This window comes from Cervus canadensis, chromosome 12 (genome assembly GCF_019320065.1).
Source record: "Cervus canadensis isolate Bull #8, Minnesota chromosome 12, ASM1932006v1, whole genome shotgun sequence".
Taxonomy (NCBI): Eukaryota; Metazoa; Chordata; class Mammalia; order Artiodactyla; family Cervidae; genus Cervus; species Cervus canadensis.
Window position 1 is genome coordinate 73,205,234 of NC_057397.1, and position 21,790 is coordinate 73,227,023.

At 42.2% G+C, this 21,790-nt stretch overlaps 1 protein-coding gene across 2 annotated transcripts; it reads right to left on the bottom strand.

Annotated features, from left to right (window-relative positions):
- Window positions 1-4,788: 4,788 nt before the first annotated feature.
- On the bottom strand, window positions 4,789-21,011 carry LOC122451348 (solute carrier family 7 member 13-like). 2 transcript variants are annotated; one of them, XM_043484116.1, is made up of 4 exons: window positions 20,226-21,011; window positions 13,077-13,208; window positions 9,613-9,974; window positions 4,789-5,691 (listed from the first exon to the last, which is right to left on the bottom strand). In XM_043484116.1, the coding sequence occupies exons 1-4, from the start codon at window positions 20,890-20,892 to the stop codon at window positions 5,416-5,418; spliced, it is 1,437 nt and encodes a 478-aa protein (XP_043340051.1). In that variant the 5' UTR covers window positions 20,893-21,011; the 3' UTR covers window positions 4,789-5,415. The 2 variants fall into 2 exon arrangements, with proteins under 2 accessions (XP_043340051.1, XP_043340052.1); XM_043484117.1 differs by lacking the exon at window positions 9,613-9,974 and having other exon boundaries at window positions 20,226-21,005.
- Between the last annotated feature and the right edge of the window lie 779 nt (window positions 21,012-21,790).

A 21,790-nucleotide genomic window follows, 5' to 3' on the forward strand; every position in this document is an offset into this window, starting at 1 on the left:
AAATGGCAACCCATTCCAGTATTCTTGCCTGGGAAATCCCATGAACAGAGGGGCCTGGCAGGCTACAGTCCAATGGGTCTCAAAGAGTTGGACACAAGTGAGCGACAAAGCACATACACTTAACATTTTAATTCAAGAACTTTTAATGGTCATCTCTTCAAGTTCTTACTGGTTACCATCAATGAGAAACCTTGCTCACATGAGGAAACAGTAAAATAACTTTACAAAATTATTTTTGTCCCCATCTTCTGTTGCTATACTTTTCACTGCTTCCCTATCTGTGCTCCATGGACACCTAGACCCTGTCACAGACACTGGAGTATATAGCAGATGGTAATAAGGTTTGAGCAGCCATTTTTAAGGGCTAAACAAAAGTTTGATCCAATAACCAAGGAAAGCAACAGAGGATCCAAAAGATCTTTTGAGGAAATAATACTGTGCTCCACTTCTAGGGCAGGTCGTCCCCAGCTCTGCGTGGCTGAAAGTGGAGATCAAAGTCACACCACACAAGCTGCCCAGATACTCAGGGAGACAGCTACCTTCACTAAGTTTTTTTTTTTTTTTTTCAATTTGGGAAACCTGGATTTAATGTAGTTTACTTCCCTGGTGGCTCAGATGGTAAAGCATCTGCCTATAATGTGGGAAACCCGGGTTGAGAAGATCTCCTGGAGAAGGAAATGGCACCCCACTCCAGTACTCTTGCCTGGAAAATACCATGGACAGAGGAGCCTGACAGGCTACAGTCCATGGGGTCACAAAGAGTCGGACAAGACTGAGAGACGTCACTTTCACTTTTCACCTATAACAAAAGGGTATTTTATGTTCCTGTAGGAATAGAGGGCTCCCCAGGTAGCTCAGTGGGTAAAGAATCTGCCTGCAATGCAAGAGATGCAGGAGATTCAGGTTCAGTCCTGGATTGGGAAGGTCCCCTGGAGGACCGCACTGCAACCCACACCAGTATTCTTGCCTGAAGCATCCCCATAGACAGAGGAGCCAGTCCATAGCATTGTAAAGAGACACGACTGAAGCGACTGAGCCCACACACAGTCATAGGAATAGAAGACCTGTACACTAAATAAATAAATAAATAAAGGTTTTACATCCCTTCCTCTTCCCTTTCTTTCTAAAAAAATAATTTTATTTAATTTAAATTTTATTTTTAATTAATTATTAATTTAATTTTGTACTGGCTGTTTATTGCTATTTGGGCTTTTCTCTGGTTGTGGTGAGTGCTGGCTACTTTTTAGTTGCGGTGTGCGGACATCCCCCCGCGGCGTGTGGACTTCTCCCCGCGGTGTGAGGACTTCTCACTATGGAGTGCGGCCTTCTCACTGAGGTGTGCGGACTTCTCACTGTGGTGTGAGGACCTCTCCCTGAGGTGTGTGGCCTTCTCACTGAGGTGTGCGGACTTCTCCCCGCAGTGTGCGGCCTTCTCACTGAGGTGTGCGGACTTCTCCCCGCGGTGTGTGGTCCTCTCACTGAGATGGGTGGACTTCTCCCCACAGTGTGCGGTCTTCTCCCCGCGGTGTGAGGACTTCTCACTGTGGAGTGTGGCCCTCTCACTGAGGTGTGCGGACTTCTCACTGAGGTGTGCGGCCCTCTCACTGAGGTGTGCGGCCTTCTCACTGAGGTGTGCGGCCCTCTCACTGTGGAGTGTGGCCCTCTCACTGAGGTGTGCGGACTTCTCACTGAGGTGTGCGGCCCTCTCACTGAGGTGTGCGGCCTTCTCACTGAGGTGGGCGGGCTTCTCACTGTGGAGTGCGGCCCTCTCACTGTGAAGTGCGGCCTTCTCACTGTGGAGTGCGGCCCTCTCACTGAGGTGTGCAGCCTTCTCACTGAGTTGTGTGGACTTCTCCCTGCGGTGTGCGGGCTTCTCACTGTGGAGTGCGGCCCTCTCACTGTGAAGTGCGGCCTTCTCACTGTGGAGTGCGGCCCTCTCACTGAGGTGTGCGGCCCTCTCACTGAGGTGTGCGGCCCTCTCACTGTGGAGTGCGGCCCTCTCACTGAGGTGTGCGGCCTTCTCACTGAGGTGTGCGGCCCTCTCACTGTGGAGTGCGGCCCTCTCACTGAGGTGTGCGGACTTCTCACTGAGGTGTGCGGCCCTCTCACTGAGGTGTACGGCCTTCTCACTGAGGTGTGTGGACTTCTCCCCGCGGTGTGCGGACTTCTCCCTGCCGCGGCTTCTCTTGAGGTTTCCGGGCCCTAGTGCTCAGGCTCTATAGCTGTGGCACATGGGCTTCATTACTCCCACGTGGCACGTGGGATCTGCCCAGATCAGGGGTCAGTCTTGTGTCTTCTGCGTTGGCAGGAGGATTCTTTTAACTGAGCCACGAGGGATGCCCCAGTTGAAATTTTTTAAATGGGAGTTAATTGCTTTCCAATGCTGTGCTGATTTCTGTCGTGCAGCAGTGTGAATCAGCTCTAAGTAGACATATATCCCCTTCCTTCTTAAGCCTCCGTCCCATGCACACCCCCAACCCACCCCTCTAGGTTGGCTTAGAGCACGGAGCTGAGTCAGTAAGGCATATTTTAATACACCTTTGGAAGACACAAAGATTCCTGCTCCTGTTGCTGCAGTCAACATTAAAATTGCCTTCAGGAGCTGCATGCTTTTACCTTTTGCATCCCCCTCCTTTTTTTAAATCCTGAAAAATAATTTTAAAATTTCGTGTGAGTTACTGTGTTTTTACATTTTCCTTTCACATTCCTGGAAGGCACCCCAAACAGGGACATTCCCTTAATTTCACCATCTCATCCTTCCCCAAGCATTTTATTATTAAACCTTATTTGGTTTAAAACATGATTGACTTGAGATTTGTTATAGGATGTTGTGACCTCTTTGAAGGCCAGAGTTAAAATGTTTCTCATGTTAATTATTATTTTTTTTAAATGACTTAGGCCGCTGAAAAAGTTAGTCATGGCTAATTAAGAAAGGAAGATTTCAAAAGTTCTGGGTGGAGACGTCTGCTCCGGAGGTATAGCAATGATATTTAACTCTGAAATAGTCCTTTGTAGATGAGTATCTAGGGAAGAAGTTGTAGTTTAAAGGAAAGAATGTAAGCTTTGCATTCAAGTCAGCAGAGGTTTGAATTCCACTCTGCCATTTATCTGCAGCATGGTTTTCAGTAACTTGTGTGTTTTTTTTTTTTAAGAATGCACATTTCATCATCCATGAAATGAGGATAACACTTTAATATTGTAGGATCAGCTCCATAGCATTGAATGAGATAATATATGTGACATACCTACTGATTTCCTCACATAGTAGAGATAATTACTCCACAGTTAGGATTAATTAGAATATCTTTACTGGCCCTGAGGATATATGCACACCAGTCTAATATTAAATTTATGTAAGGCTACTGCTGCTGCTGCTGCTAAGTCACTTCAGTTGTGTCCGACTCTGTGCGACCCCATAGACGGCAGCCCAGCAGGCTCCCCCGTCCCTGGGATTCTCCAGGCAAGAACACTGGAGTGGGTTTCCATTTCCTTCTCCAATGCATGAAAGTGAAGTCTCTCAGTCGTGTCCGACACTTCGCAACCCCATGGACTGCGGCCTACCAGGCTCCTCCATCCATGGGATTTTCTAGGCAAGAGTACTGGAGTGGGTTGCCATTGTCTTCTCCGGTAAGGCTACTACTCTTCCCCTAATATATATGTGTTAATTTAGCCAATGTGTATTTATTCATTAATTCAAACATTTATTCCTGCCCTAATTTGGTCGCAGGATCAGCCATAGAGAAATTAAGGTGTACTGATGTTTTGTCCATTTCACCCATGTTATATGAAGGAGCCAAAGGTGACCCGTGCATATTGGATTCTACGTTGTTTGGTTCCTCGTAGCAGGCTGAGACCCAGTAACCCTAAAGCCAGCAAGCACCAAACTCAAGCTTTCAAACATTTGATTGCTTAACACATAGCCCAAGAAAGGATAGGTTTAACCATTTAGAACTTGCCTGCTTTGCATGCCCCTTGAAACTGCCCGGCACATCTGTGAGCCACAAGTAGGATAAGCTGAGGGCAGTAAAGACCCCCATCACTGCTGCCCCCGGGGGGCTCTTTGACGCAGAGACTGCCTGCTGCACTGCTGACTGATGCCTTCTAGACAGGCAAGCCCCCTGTCGGATTCTCCCTCCTCCCAGGAATTTTCTTGATTTCCCATCCTCCTGCATGGTGACTTGCTGTGGCCTCTGGCAAATGTCTTGCAAGGCAGAGGATTGCCCCAGTAAGGCTTGTGTGTGCTATCACAGGCTGCAGGCAGTGGCAGGCAGATTCTTTACCACTGAGCCACCCGGGAAGCCCATTCTACAACTTAAAAATGTTTAAAAATAGCCTAAGACAATAAAAAGTGCAAGTAACTCAGAAAGGTACACTTTACCGGATATCCAGTAATCCTCCTCTCATCCCAATTTCAAAGTCTTTACCAAGTTTTCATGTCACTGTCCCCATTTAAAAATATATATATAATGTTTTATTTTCGTTTATAATAGAAATAGAATAAGATAAAGTCATGGTCAATTCAGTGTTATCAGACTTGAGAAGCTTTAGTGTTGTTATGTTCTTTTCTTCCCCTTTCAATGCCACTTAATGCATTGATTTTAGGATCCCACAGAATTTGGGAAACATTTTGACAAAATTCTCTTACTAGTTATGAACTTAATTGACATGGGCATATTTTTTGAGGGCCATGATTTAGCATTTCCTGCTTTACAAAGGCTGAACACAGAGGCCTAAAATTAAAATATTTTCTTTTAATTGGTATCACTTGGAAGAGTTTAGACCAGTGAGTAGGAAGCAATAATATTTATTAATATAAATTTCAGATTTACAATATTTTCTGTTAGTTTTGCAGATACACTTTACATTCATTCATTCAACAGATATTAACTGTCTACTGTATACTAAGTACTGTTCATCAACGAACTTCTCTTCCTGGAAATGATTCTTTGTATTTTTTTTTTTCTTGCTTGCTTATTTGTTTATTTTATTGATATATAATTGACATACAACATTTTATTAGTTTCAGGTATACAATATGATAATATTTCAGGCATACAGCATTATAATATTTTCTACACACAGAAGTAGGCAGTAATTAAGTGATTAAGTCATATTATGCCCTTTTAACTTTGTGTGTGTTTGTGTGTGCATGCATTCATTTAAAATTTCTGACCAGGAAAATAGTGGTGAGAAACATACTGGACACTAAGGAGCTAAAGCTTCGATTACAAGGGAAATAATTTGAACTGTAAAGAATCTGATCACATAACCGAGTGGGAGGTAAATCGGCTACGTGTAGCTGGGAACAGGGCAGGAGGTGGCAGGCTTTGTGTTTGTGAGTACATAGTTTGAAACAGAGCTTACCTTTAAGAGTGCATTCATTCACTACAAATTTTACATTGCAAAATTTCTTATCTACAAAAAGATTTCTTTAAGATCATTTTTTTCTGTTGAAATGCCTTCATTGTGGTCTTCAGGTGGTGAAACATTAAACAGTAATTGTAAATAACAGGTGACTTTGACAAAACACACAGAATGTTGATTAAGATGAACATGAATCCAGTAACACAAGAGTCCACTGAATATAAAGATAAGCCCATAGACATGCTCCATTTTAGGAGTTTTAATCAATGGCGTCAAAATCAGAAACAAAGATATAGCTATGGATCCAAATATAAATGGCAAAGGCACCTGAAAGTTAAAAAAAAAAAAAGGTTAAGGTTAGTGATGACATTGTCTAAAAGTTTCTATAAACAACATGAAAAAAATCTCTTTCTTTTGGAGCAAGTGTTTCCAAACACCAGAGAGAAAACTACAAATATATTTTCAAATATATTTAGAGAGAGAGTGTCAGTATTACATTATAAAAAGTAAATCAAAGACTGAATGGAAAAAAGTTATTTTATTCATTTTATACTTATCAAGAATGCCTACTCTAGTCATCAGATATTGTCATTTATTTACTAAGATTAGTGCTTTATTTTCAAGCATAGAAAAAAATACATTTTAAGCATCATCATCATCATAGATAAAAATTAGCTGTGTCATCCTAGTGTTAGTCACTGAAGCACTTCTACTTTTGGGAATATGGAAACCCAGTCATGTCATAACTGTAATATTTGTTTATAATGCTTCTTTAATGGGGCGTATGCCAGTCTTTCTTAGTGAAGCATCAAGTAATAGAAATAGCAGGAACGCTGGAATCAGAAAAGTCTGGTTAGAAATGCAACCTCTATTATGTTAATTGCTCATTCTTTTGAGAAGTATTCACTGAAATTCTAAATGGCACGTGCAGTGCTGTGGATTATTGTTATTATTGTTTAGTTGCTAAGTTGTGTTTGACTTTTTGTAATCTCATGGGCTATAGCCCGCCGGGCCCCTCTGTCCATGGGATTTCCCAGGCAAGAATACTGGAGTGGGTTGCCATTTCCTTCTCCAGAGATATTTAAAACAGATAAAGAAGGTTCTTCTCCAGGGAGCTTAGTGCCAGTATCTAGCAGTGTAACTTTGGTCTACCTAATAATCTGATCTTCAAACCCATTTGCAGAGAAGAGCCAGCAGGTGGCTCCCCAAGTGTCCATCCCAAGGAGACCCCAAACACGGCACAGTGAGATCCTCAGGGCCTCACGCCCCCCCCAGCCCCTGAAGGAAAGACGTGGTGGGTCAGCAGATGCTAAGGGATAAATATGTTCAGGGGTTTTCAATCAAATATTTGTGAAATGTGTATTTTGTGTGGAGAAGGAAATGACAACTCACTCCAGTGTTCTTGCCTCAAACTTCCCATGGACAGAGGAGGCTGGCGGGCTACAGTCCATGAGGTTGTAGAGTCAAGACACGACTGAGTAACTAAACACACACACACACCATTTAAACTCTGAGTTTCAAAAAAAAAAAAGAGTCCTCTTAGACCCATTTGCAAAATGATTTTTTTCTGGTCTTCTAAAGTCTTTGTCAGAATTGCATACAGTGTACTTCAACAGAATGTGCTCAACAAAATAACATTTATTAATTAACTTTATCAAAATAATTTGTATACACTTCTTACTCTTCTATGAGACTAAGAAGATTCTTGATGAAAGATTCATCTTTATTTTTCTGAACTGCCTAATAACGTAACTGATACACAACAGGTAGTCACTGCGTATTTGTTGAAGAAATGGATGACTGAAATCCAAGATATTGCTCACTCTTTTCAACATGAAGCATGGCCAAGAGGGATCCATTGGCGGGGGAAGAATGTCAAGATTGTCTAAACAAGCGTTTCTTAAAATAGGATCAGTCGACCTCTCTGCATAAGAATCCCCAAGATAATTGATAAATGCACAGATTCCTAAGGCTCAATTAAGATCTACTAAATAAGAACCCCTGGGGTGAGTCTGGGAATTCAGAAATCAGTAAACATACTCAAGTGGTTTTATGGTCAGTGGCATGAAATAAGGGACTATCATTTTATTTTCCACACAATCTCTACAACCAGGAAGTATCTTAATTATATTGACCACTGGATTATAATTATAACACAATTAAAAAGTAAAACAAAGACTACTTGGGGACCTCCCTGGCAGTCCAGTGATTAAGAATCCACTTTCCAATGCAGGCCACGTGGGTTCAGTCACTGGTCAGGGAATTAAGATCCCGCATGCCAGGGGATGTAACCCAGTACGTGGCACCTGGAGAAAGCCCGTGCACTGCAATGAAGACCCAGCACAGTCAAGAAACCAAACAAAACAAAGCAGAATATTACAAAGACTGGTACCTTTTAGGATTTACTTTATAGCAAGGTATGGCTTAGTTTATACCAAGGCAGAATAAATGAAAATAAGAAAGAGAAATGAGGGAAATAAATATGGGTAAAGAATGAATTTGGCTCACAAAATGCATGCCACGTAGCACCATGTAGAATCTGGAAGCAGGCCACCAAAAGGCATAGGCTAAACTGTTGTTTAGAGGAGGCCCAAGTATTCCTGATGCTAAAATCAGAGAAAATTTCCTCAGTGGATCTTTCATAGAATACAGATTTCATCACTATCTTTTCAGTAAATATAACAAAATTTTGGTTTCTGAAATCAGAACGTGTGGTTTAAATCCCATCCCTGATCCTTTCCACTAGGGTAATTCACCTAGTCTCTGAGCTCCAGGATTCTCCTGAAGTTAAGTGGAGCAAAACCAAGAAAACCTACGCCAGCTGTTTGACCTGGACAGGCCGTGCGCATGCCTTCTTCTAACACACTTCCTACACCATTGTCAGAATGGGCTTTTTTCCAAATGGGGGTTTGATTTTATTGCTTTTACATATGGCTGCTTGCATGCATGCTCAGCCGCTCAGTCATGTCCAGCTCTTTGCGACCAGCCAGACTCCTCTGTGCATGGAATTCTCCAGTCAAGATGACTGGAGTGAGTAGCCATGTCCTCCTCCAGGGGATCTCCCTGACCCAGGGATCGAACGAACCCACATCTGCTGCATTGGCAGATGGATTCTTTACCACTGTGCCACCTGGGAAGCACATGGTTGCTTAGGTAGCTCATTACTCATACCCGGCTGAGGGGGCAAAAGGAAGCTCTTATCTAGCTCGTGCTCTGCTCACCAGGCCCTGTGTCTGGGCATGGAGCTGTGTCTGCCTAGAAGCAGGGGTGCTTTATAGTTTTTTGCACAAAGACACTTTAGGAAGCTACAGTGGCCCTGCCGACATTACCTACAGGATGGTGGTTGCATTTTGTTAGCTAAGTTCAGGTTCAAAATTTTTAGAATCAACTAAACTGAGGCTTAGAATACCATCTTGTTGGATAAAATGAAGACCCTTCAAGGACATACTCAAGAAGAGAATGCCATGTCATGGGTCGTGGGTCGACAATGGTTGACATTGGGTCATGGACTGAGGGGATGCTTTTGAACAGGGCCAGGATTCTTCCCTCAAAAGTGTTATTGCCTAACTCCTGAAAGATGATGAAAAGGATAACATTTATCTTCCTCATAGAAAATCAGTTTCGACATTATACTCTAGAAAAATCAAACCAAATGCACCCCATACGGCCAATTACACATTCAGTTCAATTTAGTGGCTCAGTCGTGTCCGACTCTTTGTGACCCCATGAACTGCAGCATGCCAGGCCTCCCTGTCCATCACCAACCCCTGGAGCTTACTCAAACTCATGTCCATTGAGTCGGTGATACCATCCAACCATCTCATCCTCTGTCGTCCCCTTCTCTTCCCACCTTCAATCTTTCCCAGCATCAGGGTCTTTTCCAATGAGTCAGTTAATTACACATTAGTAAGCTGGGAAATGTAGGTCTGGTTCAGATGTTTCAAAGTTCGACTCATGATTGGTTAGAAGCATCCCATATAGAATAAAAAAGGCTTCCCTGGTCCCTCAGATGGTAAAGAATCCGCATGCACTGCTGGAGACGTGGGTTCGATTCCTGGGTTACAAAGATCCCCTGGAGAATACCCAGTCCAGTATTCTTGCCTGGGAAATCCCACGGACAGAAGAGCCTGGCAGGCTGCAGTCCATGTGGTTGACTGAGTGACTAATGCTAACACTTAATATAGAATAAAAATTATATTCTTAAAAAGAGAATAGAAGTTTAATACTAAGTTTTTAGACTTGATTTACCTTGTAGGGTCTAGGTAGATTGGGTTCCTGGTACCTTAGTTTAAGTAAACCTATCATATGTAGCCCTCTTAAAAACCATAATGCTAATCCTGAATATCTTATTAAATTGATTAAATCTGAGGTGATAATAACAATGGAAGTTAAGATGATTATCTGGCTCACAGCCAGGGTTGGACAGGAGTGGTTATTGAGCATTGAGAAGATTGAAGGCAGCTGTCCTTCTTGGCTTGCTGTGAAGATCATCCTTGACGCTGAGAGCACTGTACAGCACATGTTGCTAAATACTGAAGTTGAAATCCCAAAAGAAATGACCCACTGCATGGAAGGGATGATTTTGTCCGTCCAGGTGAGAGCAACTGCATCTACAAAAATTTTAGACAAATTTCAAAATGGTCAGTCCCTTTGCTTGATTGGAATTATGGCAACAATTCTTTACTTCCTCCTGCATCCCTACCCTTTTAAATAAATCTTGTCGCTTATTCTAAGAAAGGGAGTCTCTTTACTTATTCTTGAATACAGTTTGACCTTGTGGTCTGCTTTTGGCCAATAGAATGCATTGGATGGGGTAGTTTGCCCCTGCAGTTCAAGCTTTCTAAGACTAGCTTTTGCATAAGATTTGGGAGGCACTTTTCCATACTTTTCAGGGCTCAAAGTGTATCGAAGTGAAAGCAAAGTGAGTGTTAGTCATTCAGTTCTGTCTGACTCTGTGACCAAACGGATGGTAGCTGGCCAGGCTCCTCTGTCCATGAGATTCTCTAGGCAAGAATACTGGAGTGGGTAGCCATTCTCTTCTCCAAGGGATCTTCCCAACCCAGGGATCGAATCCAGGTCTCCTGCACTGCAGGTGGATTCTTTACCATCTGAGCCAGCAGGGAAGCCCGAGTGTATTGAACTTAGAATCAGTCTTATTAGTGGGACATCAGGCAGGAGATAGGCATCCCACTCAGGCTGAGGAGGGTGAGATGACATTGTGGGGGAGGCAGAGAGTATCTGTTCTGGAAACAGCAAACTGTTCAGAAAGGCTGTTGCGTGGCCAGGGTGTATGTGTGCACAAAGAGACAAGAGATGAGGATGGAAAGTTAGGCTTCACTCAGATCTTGGGGAACCTGCCACGTCAGCTTAGTGAAAATGAAGTCGCTCAGTCATGTCCGACTCTTTGCGACCCCATGGACTGTAGACCACCAGGCTCCTTCATCCATGGAGTTTTGTAGGCAAGAGTACTGGAGTAGTTGCCATTTCCTTCACCAGGGGAGCTGATACTTGGTCTGAAGGAAGGTGATGATGGGGTGACAGTGAGCTTAGGAGGAGATGTAAGAAAACAAGATGGCAGAACACTTAAGCAGGGAGGTGACAGGATTGCATTTGTGTTTTGTAGAGTCCCACTTTTTGTGACCCCATGGACTGTAGCCCTCCAGGCTCCTCTGTCCATGGGATTCTCCAGGCAAGAATACTGGAGTGGGTTGCCATTCTTTCTCTGGGGGATATTTCCAACCCAGGATTGAACCCAGGTCTTCTGCACTGCAAGCAAATTCTTTACTGTCTGAGCCCCTCATAGAATTATTTCTTGAGATTGAGTGGAGGCTGGATAGAAGAAAGTTAAAGGTGAGGGTGTAAATTTAAAGGTTGTTGCTGCGAATGAAGTGAGGAAAATAGGGGCCTGGGCATGTGGGGTGGGAAAGAAGAGGAAAGAACAGCTGAGGAGATGTGAGTGAGGTAGGTCTTCACAAAACTGGCAACCTGGTTTGGAAGTGGGGTGAAAGGCAAATTATAGCTCTCCCCTTCAGTTTAATAGTTAAAAGAATTCTCCTCCAGCGTGTTACTGTATTCCTGTGAGACCAAGTTGTGGCAAGGAGCACGTTTTTTGTTTACTTTTAAAAATTTATATTTCTCTTTTCCTTTTAGAATCACCACATCATTTTTATACTCATCCCAGAGAAGATGCAGAAATACATCTTTTGGTGTTTTTGAGCCATGTATAGGTTTTTTGTTTTTTAAATGAATTTCAAATCTTCTGATTTTGGTGAAGGCTTTGAGTGTGGACGACAGCGGGGAGCTCCAGTTCAGAGGGGCAGCACATCAGACTGATCCTTTGTGGCCTCTGCCTTGAGACCACACCCAGGGCAGGGGACCCAGGTCACTGGAGTGACCCCGTCAGCCCCTCCACGGCCACACACACCACACGTGGTCACCTATGCCTGTCTGTAGGTACAGTTTTGTAGTCTGTGTTTTTGTTGATGTGTTATTTGGCCTTTATCCAGAATATTTGAAGAGCTAGTCACTATCAATAAATGAGTTTTCTAGATAACCAAACTTCTTTTGGGAATAACTATCTTTTCAAAATTAAAATTTGGTGAAATTTTTCTAATATATTTCAAACACTACTCGACCTTTTTAAAGTAAGATGAACATAATTTAACACTTTTTTGGGGAAGACCCAATGTTGTCATTAAAAATCATCAGTTAATTCTGTGGAAATATAATTATCTAGTATTAGAAAAATGATTTTTTTTTTCTGATCATAAGATGCTAATTGTGGGAAATATGAACAGTATAAAAAAAGAAATAAAAATTTCTTATAATCTTACCATTCAGATGGCACCATTTACTATTAACTTTTTGTTATATTTCCATTTAGTCATGTCTGTGTGTGTATGTTATAAAATTATATGTATTAATAAAATTTACCACCTGATGTATATTAATATGTATTCATACGATTGCTTGCTTTGCTTTCATTTTACTTGCTTATAGTGAGATATTTTAGTATGGTGATTGAGAACATAGGTTTTGGAGTTAGCATGGATTTGAGTCTGTCTTTTTCAATTACGAGCTGGGCAGCTTTGAGCACCATATTGGTAGAACTGGGAAGAATATATTTTTTGAAGGTCAGATCTTGTGAACTGCTATCCAGATTTACAACCCATTGCTAGCAATAAGCTGGACAAGAAGCAATCTTTTATCATGAGAAGGGCATGACTGAAGCCTACGTTTGAATCCTATCAAGTTTGTTCATTACTTAACTCCCAGGCACTACGGTTTCCTCATCTGAAAAAAGAAGATGACGCTGCCTGTTCCAAATGACTGCTTTGAGGGTGGTTATCCGGGCGCGCCCTGAAGAGTGGAGCGTCTCCTAACAGAGTGTTTCTTCTCTGCCGTCTCGCCTGGCTGGCTCCTGTTGCTCTTTTCTCTCTCTCCTCTATGTCCCACTCCTTCTCTTTTTCCACCTCCTTCTCCTCTTTCTCTTTCCAGTTCTTATTGTTTCACAGTCTTTGGTCTTTAGCATGTACTCATCTTCTATAGATTTTTAAATGATTGTTTTTCCTTTCCTTATAAAAACCAAAGCAGGAACCCATTGTATTCATACTCTTATGGGTGTACTGAACAAACCAGTACTATATAGGAGTCCTTGTTTACCCAGAACAGACAGTAGTGACTATTTCCTCTTTGTCTAGATACATTCATACCTGCAGAGACGATTTCCTTGGGAGTCAAAACTGCCAGGTAGGATACATTGGCCAGTAAGTAAACCACAGCCACCATGGGAATGCCAGTAATCAGAGATTTGGGGATGTTCTTACCAGGATTTTTTATCTCTCCTAAAAAACACAAATAAACTCATCAGAAAAGGACGTATTATGAGGCTTTTGAAGACTTTGTGATAAAATGTATGAAAAAGTATTATTCATGTGTCTGTTGTTTCCTCATCTGCTTGACTGTTTCTACACTGGTTCTGTGCAAGTTTTGCCCGAAAGCTTGGATTTCTCACCATCTTATACTAAAAATCCAATTATTCCAGTCATTTGATGATTATGGGTTTACAGTGATGGAAAAGACCATGTAGTTAGTACAAGCTACTGTGTACAAAATGATAAGCTACAAGGATATGTTGGAATGTAGCCACTATTTTAGAACTATAGAGTATAACCTTTAAAACCGGTGACTCATTCTGTTGTACACCTGAAAATTCTACAATATTGTAGATCAACTATGCCTCAATAAAAGAGAGAAAGAAATGAAACAGAGATGAGAGCAGAGTAGGGGAGAAAGTTTGCATTAAATGAGACAGCCGGGAAATGACATTTGGGGAAGACCTAAAGGAGGTGAGGGAGGGAGATATGTGAAGATCTCAGTAGGGAGCCTTCTACGCAAAGGGAACAGTAGGCGCCAGAGGAAAACAACTCCCCTCCCCCGCCTCACCCCAGCGACTTTTTGTGAGCACTTTTAGGTCTGCCTGTCACAGAGGCTTCCACCGTGTGGTATTGATTACCCGCCATAGCGTTAAGGACATATTGGGCTGTGTCTGCATTTCAAACACAGAGGAAACTGCAAGGTCTCAGAGAAGTTAAGAGACTCGCCCAAGGTCACACAGCCACAACGTGGTGAGGGAAGGATTTGAAACCGTTTAGTCTGACACCAGAGAGTAAGCACTGGGCCCTCCAGCCTGGGTGTAGCTAGATCTCTTGGACCTTGGGGTGATGGGTTTCTTGGACAGAAGGTGCAGAGTCCATTTTGACACTTACTCCCAACCTCTTGGATAGAAGTCCTCAGTTGGGAAAATCCTTGAGCTCTGATACATAATAATGTTTTCAAACCAATAGCAGGGATGAGCTCAAATCACCCAACAATGTCAGTTTCTGTCAATCGCAGGGGCCTTATCTCAGGGGAGGACACACCACATCACCAGTGAATTCTGGAAATTGACATATGATCTCAAAATTCCTAGACATCATACTGTTTTTCTTAAAAAGGAAGTTCAGGAAAGTAGTTAAGAACATAGGCTCTGGAGATAGAGGGTTCGGGGCTTGAACCTGGCTCTAACCCTCACTAGTTGTTGGACCTTGGGAAGCAGGCTTCGCAGTTGGCAACAAAGATTGCAGATTCACAGATCTGTGCAAATAAAAAATGTACAACTGTTAAAGATTCTTTAATATGTAGCCTGTCTCTTCATCCTGCCTGAGATATGTCATTTTCCCCCTTTTTTCAGAAGTAGTGGTTCTCTTGTCATCTTTTTCCCTCAAGCAAACGGACCTCTGAGGAAGTTCCTTTCTCTCCCTTTCTCTCCCAAGCAAGCTTTTCTTTACCTAGGCTTAAGTGTGAATGGAATTCATCTTATGGAATATGAATGAAATAAGAAGAGGAAAACAATTCAGAGCCCATTAGGCAATCAAGAGGTTGCCTGAATCTACTCAAGTGGTGGAGGAAATTTGCTGTAAGCCATGCAGAAGAGTCTGTCCACCCAAATTCCGATTGGGAGGAAATCAGGAGATGGTAATATGAAATCAATGTTAGGTGACTTGTGAGTTCTCGGGTTCCCCTATTACCATAGCAACAGGGTGACGGAACCAGTCTGTGCATATGCGGCCTGAGGCCTGAAGGGCTCGGATCACATGTTCCGTCTGGAGTCTGGGTCGTGTAAGTGACTGTGTGCGCTGGCTTCTCCCCACGGCAGCTTCAGTCACCGGAGAGTGACCCTGAGCCCCGGCGTGAGCAATGACTCTATAACACGGCAGGCAGGCACGCCCCTCCTCCAGCTTCGGGGAGCAAGGCTGCGGGCTCCCCACAGCTGACCCCTTCTTCTGGGATTTGCCCTTGGTCCTTGGGTGGCTTGGCAGGGATGGGTAAGCTGCCTTGCTTAGAAAAATCTACAGGTTTACTTTCTCCCATCAGAGGCAGCCCCCAGTCGTTGATTAACTGATAAAAGGTACAAAAGTCCATCCCTAAGGCCACTACTTGGGAACGTTTGCATTTTTCCTACTCTAGCAGTACTGTCTAATCAAAATATATTGTGAGCCATTTATCTATTTTAAAATTTCTAATGACTACATAGGAGAAAAACAGGTGAAATGGAATTAATGATATATATTTATCCCCAAACATCCAAAATGTCATCTTTGCAGCATTTGTAAAGAATTAATGAGCTCTGGACAACGGACAAGGTTTTGTTCATTCAAGATTTTGATTTCTGGTGCGTATTTTATGTCTGTGGAGCCCCTCGGTTTGGCTGACTACATTTCAGATGCTCACTGGCTCCATAAGGCTGGTGGCTACCAGGCTGGGCAGTGTGGCTCCGTAGGATCTGGCTGAGGCTAGACTCCAGCTGAAACCACGTCCTCAGCAGCTCTCCCTGCCCTGTCCTGCTTCCCTCACTCATCACAGCTGTCTCTGGGAAGCAGGTCCTCAACAAAGTGCTGGCACAGGGATCCCCATCTCAGGCTTTGCTTCTCATTAACCCAATATAAGATGGGAGTGCATCAAATTAAACACAACAATGATCAGCCCCTGACACCATTTATTTTCTGCTAAATTATACAAATTGTGCCAGTGTCTAATCTTTATGAGAATCTGGCGTGTTAGATAATCTGAAAGAACAGCCTTGTTACCTAAATTTGAAATGTAAATGAATTTTCATATGTGCGATTTAAAGTTGCAAGTATAGGAGACATTAAGTTTATAAACCATATTTAAGTGTTTAAGGAAATAAAATTCATCTTATATGAGGCAATATTTTAGCATTATGGGATATGAGATTAGAAAGGTTTTTCGAGTCAGACACTTAAAATGCTTAAAAATTAAGCACATTTTAACACACAATTGAAAGAGTTTAAAAGAATGAGGTTATATTCTTTAGTGAAATTTAATATGTTCAATATATTAGTCAACCACTTAATAAAGAACAAGAAAAAGTGAATTTTATGGAAAATATTTAGTTTTATATATGTATATCATTATTTATAAGTTAATAGTTTATAAAAACTTATGATTTTGGATTTATACTATAAGAAAATTGACTAATAATTTTAACTCCAACTTTGGGAAGTTCTAAAACTCACATTAACATCTAACATGGATTTTTTTTTTTTTTCTTTAAGAAGGGAAAAGTGAAAGATAAGAAAAATTTAACCTGTACCTTTAACAGTTCTTTCTTCTTCATCCTACCTTTTTCCCACCATAGTTCAGATAAACAGCATCCTTTATAAAGAGTCCTTTGGGAATACTGTCTCTTGGTTCAGCCTGGCTGTTTTTAGTGTGGAAAATTCCTTGTCCTCCCAAACAGATCCCAACTTTGCTCAGATCCTTAGGACCTGGGAGTATTATCAAATTTTAAGTATGTCCAGGGAGGTGGTAGACTCTTTAGGTTGTGTTTCCTGCCATATTCCTGTCTTGAGTGTGAGCTGAGACCAGGGCCTCTGATTTCCAACCATAGGAGAGGGGATCTGCCTGCTTAGACCTCCTGCGTGGTGGCCCATAAAGGGAGGGAAGATTAGGCCTAATGAGCCTTTTTTTTTCTTCCATGTGTGTACAACTTCAGTTTCTGGAGGACTAACGGGGCCTCTTGAGGGTGAATGAAGTCTGTCATAGATTTCCATCTTGCAGCAAATTAAACAAGAGAATGGGTGCTTCAGGCTCACCAGTCCTCAAGAAGTTTGCCTTTCCCCCTGAAACTGACATACTGCACCCCACCCCCCCCACATCCAGTTTCATGATCGATGGTTTTATTTACATGCAGTTAACCACAATCTGAAAATATTAAATGGAACATTCCAGAAATAAACAATTCATAACTTTTAAATCGCGTGCCATTCTGAGTATCATGGTGAAAGCGCACATCATCCTGCTTGTCCTTCCCAGGATGAGAATCACCCCTTTTTCTAAGGTCCACACTGTATATGTATCGACCTGATCCCTTAGTATAGCAAAAAGCATAGTATATTTAGGATTCAGTATTAGCCATGGTTTCAGGCAGCCACTGGGGGTCTTGGAACGAATCCACCGTGGATAAAGGGGAACTACTGTATATTGCAACATGCTTAATGTCAGGAGGAGGGTTTCCTGGTATTTCTGTGTATTCTGTCTCTGAAAAGTTCCTCTAACAGGCAGCCAATCAGGGTGTTGGTCTGGTCAAACGTGAAGTTGTTTTGGGCAACCTTGTGTGCAGCTGGGGAACTAGACTTTTCAAGTCTGCTTTCAGGGCTTTGGAAGAGGAGTGGATGCAGATCTAAGCTAGTGGGGTCATTATTACTGCAGCTTTCTCTAGGGGTCAACCAAAACTGCAGCTATCAATCTCTCCTCCTAAATTCCCTTCACTAACAATGGTAATGCTGGGCAGCTTATGAAATCTGAGGCTTTCTTAAATTGCTCCCAATATTAATGTATTTTATGTGATCCTGATTTTCTAAACAGCATACCATGGTTCCTCGCAAGGATTGTTCCTTGCAAAAGTCACACAAGTCATGTTACAGAAGCAGAGACCTTCTGTCCTTTTGTAGTTGCGTGGATAGAGCTCAAGTCCAGCAATTTTCTACATCACTAGAGACTTCTCTGAATATTGTCAGACCTGCTACTGAGGTGGCTGCACTGATGGCTTTGAGACCTAATGAAAGTGAAAGTGAAAGTCTCTCAGTCATGTCCAACTCTGCAACCCCATGGACTACAGTCCCTGGGATTCTCCAGGCCAGAACACTGGAGTGGGTAGCCTTTCCCTTCTCCAGGGCATCTTCTCAACCCAGAGATCGAACCCAGGTCTCCCGCATTGCAGGCGGATTCTTTACCAGCCGAGCCACTGCGGCCGCTGCTAAGTCACTTCAGTCGTGTCCGGCTCTGTGCGGCCCATGGACAGCAGCCCACCAGGCTCCTCTGCCCACAGAACTCTCTAGGCAAGAGTACTGGAGTGGGTTGCCATTTCCTTCTCCAAGCTGAGCCACAAGGAGACCTAATAAAATTCCTTATTTCAGAATTAAATATAAGGCTGTCTAGTGGTGCTTGGGATTCAGTGTTATTCCTTCAGGAGGCCCTGGCACAAGAATCTAGATGCAAGCTGTCTATTCTGTTTATACTTTGTCAGGAATATGACAGCTCAGAAACTCTGAGAGCCAAACCTGAGGGAGCTAGTTCTTTCTAGTCAGGATCACCCTATTTTGACACAGAAGAAGCCAGATCTCTAAATTTGGTAAGTTAATGAAGTGCTGGTTCTGCTAGCCAGCCCCATTCAATTAGCCCCAAGGTCTGACCCTATTACTGCCCTCCTGGCGTTCGACCTTCTGCTCTGAGAGTCAGACCTTACTGAGTGACTGAGCACACACTACTCGTCTGCAAAAAGTTCACCGGGCCTTTCAAACACAGTCACATTCAGCTGACGTTGCTCACATTTCTCTGACCGGCTCCAGTTATGAGATTCTGGTCCTTCATTCAAGGTTTCACTTGTTTGATGACAAATCCAACGAGAGACCAGGAGGAGAATGAGGTGAGTACTGCAAACAGAACTGAGTCTCAAGCTGCACTGTGCTGTGTCTTTAGGCAATAATCACTCTCAGGAACACCCCTGCTTGCTCCCATGTGATGCTTTTCTTTAGAAGGGGTGCTCCAACATCTCGACATTTAATTTTGCAGAACCGCACCCCCCGCCCCCCACTGACCAGGTGTCCTCTGGAGGATGCAGTTGAACAAGCAGTGACCTGTGAAACTCTGCCTCCATGTAGATCCAGGGTTTCCACTTTCTACTCAGGTACCTTTTAATGGCCAAGCTAGCAGCAAGGTGATTATGTCATAATTAATTTGTGCTAGGTAAATTCAGGTCTCATCATTATTTGAAAAGCCTTGATATTCAAAAATCCATTAGTTTTATAGTGAGAAATTTCAACATTACATTTGCCAATTAAAAAATAAAATGTTAAAGTACTTAAGAATCATATCAACTATTAAATTTTAGTAATCTACATGAATGAACAAAGCATCTCATTGACCAACATAAAAAACATAAAAAAAAAACATAAAGGTTTCAGTAATTCAAAGACTGAGAATTTGTATAAGGATTTTGTTTGGAATTTTATACAACTGTGGTATGTAATACATCCTCAATATTTTATATTCCTATAATTTTATAACCAACAAGTAATATAAAGAATTATTTTCTGTTTAGTTCTTTTGTTTACTCTAGACAGCTGTGTAGGTATTACCAAAGTATTTTGGCACCATGATGTCAGAGGAACAGTAATGCCCTGCAGAAACAACAGTGCATACAAACAGGGAAGTGTTGGTATTACACCAGTCCTTGTAATTGTGAAAAATGGGAAACATTTCAAGTATCCACTATTGTGAAAGTGCAGCAAAGCCATTCTAAGGAATATTATGCAGCAGTTAAAAGAATGCTGGGTGACTGGGGACCGCTATGGAAAGTTCTCTAAGACGTACTGTGGAAAATCAAAAGTAGGATGCAGCATTTTACCAGTGCAGCAGGGGATGTATAAAATCGGATGGTTTCATTTTTTAACACTAACATTATATTAACATATTTCTAATATCATTGATATTTAACTCAAAGTGTCTTGAAAAATTGCTAGAATAAATTACAGTAGAATCTGAGAGTGATCTTTTCCCCAGCAAACTTTCCCCAAGTTTGTTTAAATGGGGTGACCAGAAAAGCACTAGATTCTCAGTATTTTAGGTAGATAATTATCTACCAAGGCTTAATGATGATTAAACTGTGCTACTTGCATGTAGTGCAGAGCAGATTCAATTCAGTGTCTCCCAAAGAAACAAATTGGGTATTGTCTTTCTCCAGAGGGTTGTAGACAAACTTTACACCTACAGCAGAAGTATGTCAGAAAGGGATTTACCTGCCATGCTGTTCAGAATGGACGTGCCAGAATACGCAAACAATCCTTGCAGGAAGGCTTCTGCAACCTGTGAGACGTCAGGAAGCTCAGCATCCGAAGCGTTCTCGAACCTGGCCACATTCTCCTTTTCCCCCATCCCTAACAGCACAATCCCAGTGAGGCAAATGAAGCAGAGGACAGTCATCTTCGCCAATGTGCTGACAGTTTGAAGCCAAGCCACAGTTTGCACCCCTCGAGCATTTAGAAGTCCCAAAGACCACAGAACAGCCAACGCTAGACATCTCTTTGGTAGCTCTGGAGCTGGGCACCCAGCGTAGAAAGGCTGAATTGTATAGGTAGATAATAACAAGCTTTCAGTAGCTAGTCTTAAGGGATGAGTAAATAGTTTGATCCAAAGATTGAGGAAAGCAACAGAGGAACCAAGAGATCTTTTGAGGAAATAATACTGTGCTCCACTTATAGGGAAGGTCGTCCCCAGCTCTGCATGGCTGAGGGCGGAGATCAAAGTCAGCACCGCACAAGCCGCCCAGATACTCAGGGAGACAGCCACATTCAGTGAGGAATATTTTAATACCCCTTTCGGAGACACAAAGATTCCTGCCCCTATTGTGGCACTTAAGATTAAAATGTTTCCTCGGAAGAATCCTATTGCCCTCAGGAGTTGCATGTTTTTGCCTTTTCCCTGTTTGTTTTCTTATTCCTGAAAAATAATTTTGAAATCTCATGTGTATTGCTAACTCTTATACATCCCTCTCACGATGCTTCTGCACCATGCTTTCGTGATTTAGCCATGGTCCTTACATAAGCATTTTATTACTGCACTTAACTTGGTTTTAAAAATGATTAACTTGTGAAGAGTTCTAAAATTTTGTGACCTCTCTGAAGGCCCAAGTTAAAATGTTCCACATGTTAATTATTTAAAAATTCAGCTATGCCTGTTGACGGTTGCACAATGCTCTGAATGTGATTACTGCCACTGAATTGTACACTTCAGAGTGGGGTACATGTTGTGTTCTCTGCATTTTGCCACAAGTTTTAAGGAGTCATAACATACAAAAACCCATACAATTGTACACTCTAAATGGGTGAGTCGTTTGGTGTATGAATTATATCTCCACCACAGGCAACCTTGAGGGAAGTTTAGCCCTGAATTGAACTTACTGCAATTGGAGCTAAATGAGGTTTCTATCTACTGATTCCTGATGCAAGGATGTTCCTAAGCATGCAATAACTGGCTGTCTGGATCATCTATTGTGTGACTTGTAGTTTTGGAATTAGACCTTCATTTTAGGAAAGGAACTGAGGATGACCACTCCAAGTACACAGAACTAGCAGGTATTTAAGCTTAGGGACAAGAATGTTGGCACTGGAGGCTTGAGGTGATTAGACTCTTGATAGACTTTTGAATTAGATGTGGGGGTGTGAGAGACTGACAGGAATAAGAGTCACCAAGGTGTGTGGGCCTTGCAACTGGAAAAATGAAGATGACTTTACAGTTTTCTACTTACATCTATGTAAATAGAATATAACTGCAAATGTAATTATAGATGTTACATTTACATGCT